This window comes from Trichechus manatus, unplaced genomic scaffold, assembly GCF_000243295.1.
Source record: "Trichechus manatus latirostris isolate Lorelei unplaced genomic scaffold, TriManLat1.0 scaffold00135, whole genome shotgun sequence".
Lineage (NCBI taxonomy): Eukaryota > Metazoa > Chordata > Mammalia > Sirenia > Trichechidae > Trichechus > Trichechus manatus.
In genome coordinates, this window is record NW_004444071.1 from 6,648,205 (window position 1) to 6,654,111 (window position 5,907).

The following is a 5,907-nucleotide window of genomic DNA, read 5'->3' on the forward strand; positions in this document are numbered from 1 at the left end:
GCAAGGGAACGCCATCTCCAGGCTGTTCTCTGTTTTGGGAAAAGCTGCGATTCCTGGAGCCAGGCCTGGGGCTTGCTGAAGAGGCCGCCACTCCCACTGTCTCCTCTCCAGTTAGTGTCGTGTCCCCTGCCTCCTTGTGCAGCTGGCACAGTGCCACTGCTCCACAGTGGTGGAATGGGAAATTCCCATGTGCAGCATGGCCTGTTTTCCCATCCACCCTTCTCTTCTCCAAAGAGAAAATGATATTTGTCAAGGCTAGGATTTTCTTTGATTCCCAGAAGTACCTGCTACTTTTCAAGAAGGTAAATCACATGTCAACCCTAGATTATATTCTTCTGGCTTCACTTGCACTGCATCTGTTAGAAATGCCTCAAAATTTTTCCCCCTAGCTTCCAAGTTGTGGTTTTCCCCTGAAATTTATATACCTCTATCTATTTTAGTTGGGATTGTGAAGAGAGATCCAGAAAGCTGTGCTCAAGTTGCTATCTTGCCTATTGATTCATAAAGAAATGCAGTAATTTGAATGAAATGATGAGATTTAAAATTAAAAAGATCATTTTGACTTTTTGGAGGATGGGTTTTGCAAGTGAGATGGTGGAGAAGGCATCATAGGAAGGGCATGGTGTTGCCCAAGGTAGGGATGGTGTCAGTGGGTATAGAAAGGAGTAGGGAGATGGTCCTAAGACATATAGAAGGCAAAACTGAATACTCGTTGAAGGATTAGATATTAGGAATGATAGAAAAGAAGGAATTAGGATGACCCTAATGCAACTAAGTATTGAGGTATTATAGCATCATCAACTGAGATGGGGAAATACTGGGGAAGGACCAGGTCTGAGGGGAAGTTAGTGAGTTTAGTGTCAGATTTGTTGAGTCTTGAAGTACCTTTTGTAAATTTAAGTGAAAATATTCAGGCTGGGAATGTGATTTAGCTCCCAGCTGGTTCTGTGGTCATTTGGCTAGCATCTCAGCCAGCTCTTGCAGTTCACCCAACCCAGAACCTTTTCTATCCTTTAGAAAAGGGAGCTGGTATTTTAACACCAGACTTCCCCCCCACCCCACTCCCTTCTAAATTAAAAGACCCTTGTATACTTAGCTGCCAGAACTTTCCTTCAGTTCCTTGTTCCACGAGGAAAGCTGCTCTGGCAGTTTTGGAGAATTAAGCTAGGCTTATTGCCCAGCATAAACTTCCAGCACCCACTCAGGGAGGAGGCAGAAAGCCTGGCAGCCATGTTTAGGGTGTTCTGGATTCTATATCTATCTAAGTACTCCCCAAATATGGTTAAATATAATTAAAATAGAACTGTGAATTCTTTATTATTTTCCATTTTATTCATTGGAAATACAGACTATTTCATTTACATTCTGACTTTAACAGACATCTGTCGGCTGCCCTGAGTACCTCACCACAACTTACAGCTTTGTTTCTATGAGAAAATATATTCCACATCCCAGTGAAATTTTGGAAAAAAGGTTATTTCTAAAACATGGAATACTTATCAATGTAACAAAAAATAAATCTTTTTTTTTTTTTCACTCAACTTTTGGATCTAGTCCTAACGTACCTGCCCATTATTCGTACTGAAGCTTCGTATACATTGCATTGACTCAACCATTCCATTCCACGGTTAATTTCCTTTTTTCTTTCCTTTTTATTCATAGTGTGTTGTTAATCAAACTCTACCTGATCAATCAAGTTTGTTCTTCATAAGGGTCAGAATAACCAGACGTCATCTTGACAACTAAATTGCTTTGCCATATAACACAGCCAAATCTCCCAGCATCCACTTGGAAAAATAAAGCGAGGGTATATATTTTAAAATGATGACTGGGGCTGTGCCTTATGTACCATTTATCTATTGCTGTGTAAAAACCTACCCCAAAACATGGTTGGCAGTTTGGGCTGGGCTCAGCTGTGCTGTTCTGTTTGTCTCAGCTGGGCCCACTCACATGTGTTTGGTCAGCTGGTGGGTCGATTGGGGCTGGTTTGTTTATGATGGCTTCATCGGGGTCAGCTGGGAAAACTAGGACCCTCTCTACGTGGTCGCTCATATTGCACTAGGCCAGGCTGGAGTAATGTGTGTGGTGGCAGCAGAGGTCCCAAGCGCAGTAAGAAAGTCAGACCCTAAGTGCATTTTTTGTTGATGTCCCATTGGTCAATTCAAATCACATGATCAACTTATTGTTTGGGGTAGAGAAAAAGATTCCATCTCTTAATGGGAATATCTTCAGGATAACACTGCAAGGATGTGGATGCAGAAAGGGGAATAAATTGCAGCCATTTTTACATTCTGCCTCACCTGCACTTAAGTATCCCAAATGATTAACATTAAAACTTTTAGAATTTTATAACTAGAATAGATATATGTCCGCAAAGTTGTTCTTTTTTTATATAATGCATCTTATAACAGAAACAATGTCGTTTTTGAGTTTAGCTTTTATCTAATCTCCATGTTTACATCATTTCCCGGTTCTGGTTTTGGCATTTACCACATTGTTATTGTTAGTAGTGCCTTGGTTTTGTCAAACGTACTGTATTTCTCCTGTAATTTCATGGTGAGAGAGATCATTTGAAACATTGTTATTAATAATGCCAGATTTTATTCCTAAATTATTGATTTATTGAGTGTTGAATAGAAATCTTCAGTGTTTAGGTATTCTTCTAAGTTTTTCCCATTGAATATTATAATTACCTCCTCCTTCCACATGATGTCTCTGTTTATACAGGGTGAGAGAGCTTGAACGGGCCTTGGAAATCATTTTCCGTCTAAACCCCACATTTTATCTACCAAGAAATAGGCCCTGAAAAATCCCAGTTACCTGCCCAAGGTCACACAGCTGATTAATAGTAGAACTGGGACTATAGCAGCCAGGTCCCCTGATTCCCAGTTTAATACTTTTCCCACTGTTCGTTTACTGATTCCCCTTCGAGTATTTGGAGTACTTTAATAAGCCAAAAACATCTAAATTCCCTTCCAGATTTTCTAAAATAAGGAGTAGGTCATTTTCCCTTATCCTCTTTTCCGTGTTTCCATCCTATCACTTTTTAGCTTTTCCTCACACAGGAATTGTAATGTGCCTGGGGAACTGATCAGATCTGCCATCTTTAGACAGAAAATATCTGCGTATGTTTTACAACTAGTAGTTATATTATAAGTGTATATAACACAATCCCCAACCTCTTAACACATGTTATAAATTGAGAATTATATCCCTTGTTTATAAATCCTTGAAAACAATCACCAATTTTGTTTCCTGATCAGATTTGAAAGGAAGTAGTAATTCATTTAAAATGATTGGGAGTTGCAAGACCATAATGTTTCTAGATAACTAAATTATACAACCTACTGCTGGAGATTTTCATTTTTATAATTTGATTTTTGCCGTGTTTGAATTTAAATCAAATGTCAGAATTTTTTAAATGAATATTATTATGCCTTTTAAAGTTATTTATGTATAGACTTCTTACCCCAAAGGGGAATTTACATCACCTTGACAAATAATTGGCTCTTCCAATGGTGTTGTTCAGGAGGCTTACCGGGAGGAGCAACTGATCAACCGACTGATGAGGCAGTCCCAGCAGGAGCGCAGGATTGCTGTGCAGCTCATGCATGTTCGGCACGAAAAGGAAGTTTTATGGCAAAACAGAATTTTCAGAGAAAAACAATATGAGGAAAGACGACTTAAAAATTTCCAGGATGCCCTTGATCGAGAAGCGGTAAACATTATTTCCCTTAAAATTTTTTCTAAGGTTACCTTTTATCTTTTCTACTAAGCCGTAGTAAACAAATGCATATTTCATTGCCAATCACCTAATACCAGTTACCTTTTTTTTATATATATATAATCTCCCTATTCTCTTTTCATTTTTATAGTTGTGCAACTACATTGAGAGAAAAAATAGCCATTACATACTATGATCTCTTTCTTTAGTCTTGGTTCTACAGGTAATTAAATATTTAACATTCACTACCAGCCCTTATGTCAGTGTCTCTCTACTAATTTTGATTGTCTGAAGTCTTTTCTCTGATTCAACCCTCAGGAAGTTCTCATGGCAACCATATTCACTGAGTTCTTGTATGTTGATAACAGTCTGGGTCTTTTACACTTGATTGTTAATTTTGCTGGATATAAAATTCTTGGCTCACATTTTCTTTCTTTAAATATCTTAAATCATGCTACTCTGTTTTCCTCAGGTATAAGTGCCGCTGTCAAAAAGACTGATAATAATTTAATTTTTGTTTTCTTGAGTCATTGCTTGTATTGTCTAGATGCCCAAAGGACTTTCTTTTTCCTTAAAGTCCACTAAGTTTATGAGAACAGGTCTTGTGGTCAGTCTAGGTTAATTTTCTCAGGCCAGTGAGAGCACTTTTAAGCTGCCTACTTCAGCAACACCATTAGTCTTTATTTAGCACTTCCTTGCTATCTGATAAAACAAGATTTCTCAGGCCCATATTGCACTTTTCCTTCCTCAGAGCTAGAATAAGCCATTTCTTCAGGGTACTCTGGTTCCTTGTAGTTAAGGATGATCTGGGTGGTGGTGTGCTCCTTGAGCCAAGATCTGGGTGCTAGACATGCTCTTTGTTACTGTGGTGGCATTGGGTATAGATGCTTTAATAGCTCTGAAAATCGAAATATCCAATCTTTAAATTATTTAACACATTGCTATTTTTTAACTTTACAGACATAAAGATAGATAGGTAGGTAGGTAGATTCTAGAAACCAAAAACAGGTTTATTTTATTAATGGTTTATGTGGACCACTTCTTGTCTCTTTCCTGTTAGGGCTGTTTCAGATCTATTCATTCCATTAGTCCAGATTTGACTGAAGAGGTAGAAAATGAATATGAAAGACATTTTAGATAACCCATATTTGCTTCCATAAAACATTCATAAAACCAGGCCAGGCAAAAGAGAAAACCGTACAGAAAACAGGAAGGCAGTGCATTATTTGATAGCTTCATGGCTCCCACTAGGATATTTAGTGAAAATGCCTATAGCTTTTGCCAAAATATGCAATTTTTAGAAATGTCATTTAGAAAGTACTATGCTCTCCAGAGATAGGAAAACTGTGCCATTCCCTTTATAGAACAGCCTAAATGTTGGGGCTAGGCGTGGGATGGAGAGGAGGAGCCATACCCTATGAATTTGAACTGCATGGACACTGACACCAAGCTTCCTCTTTGGCCTCAAGAGCTGAATTATCTGGATAGTTGTTTCATCCCTCTTCTTTGACAAGAGTAGACTTGAATGGATTGAGTGATATTTGATTACATTAGAAGTGGTGGTTTTTGGCATGCACGTATCATGTAATTCTCACAAGAGTCATTTAAGGTAGACACTATCCTTATCTACATTTTACACATAAGGAAAATGAAGATTAGAGGGCTCAGGGTCACACACATTGTCAGTAGAGTAGCAGCAAGCAAAGCCAGCTCTACCAGACTCCAGGGTTCCAGCTCATAACCACTGAGATTTAGTACCTCCCACATACTTCCTTTTTCCTTTTCTTCTTTCTCTTTTTAGGCTGCAACCCACTTTGCTGTAATAGGGCAGGAAATCGTGGTGTGTTCAGCAGGCAGAGTTTGAGGTAGAGGTAGAAGAGGAGAAGGAAGACTAGATACCTGGAAAGGAAAGGAGGGAGGAAGGGAAGGATACAAGAGCAGCAACCCAAGTTTGAAAGTGCTTCGATTCTTGATAGAAAAACTCTATTGTTCCCTTTGAGTCTTAGATTCCATCACATCCTGATATTTCCACATATTTCACAAGCAGTCTGGAGTGAATCAGCCTTAGGCCCCACTTTAGTGACACTGTCTCGTGAATTCTCATCTAATGACTCCTACTCTCTGATTCCTCCTTCATACTTCATGGAGTGTGCCATAAAGCTTTGTACTTAAACTGCATTCTT

General features: G+C 38.8%; 1 protein-coding gene across 1 annotated transcript in view; it reads left to right on the forward strand.

The window, feature by feature from the left end:
* Positions 1-5,907, forward strand: part of SPEF2 (sperm flagellar 2) — a 265,827-nt gene that overhangs the window by 42,028 nt on the left and 217,892 nt on the right. The window contains exon 6 of the mRNA XM_012558083.1: positions 3,530-3,718. Coding sequence (XP_012413537.1) covers positions 3,530-3,718 — 189 coding nt within the window. The remainder of the gene's footprint in view (positions 1-3,529; positions 3,719-5,907) is intronic.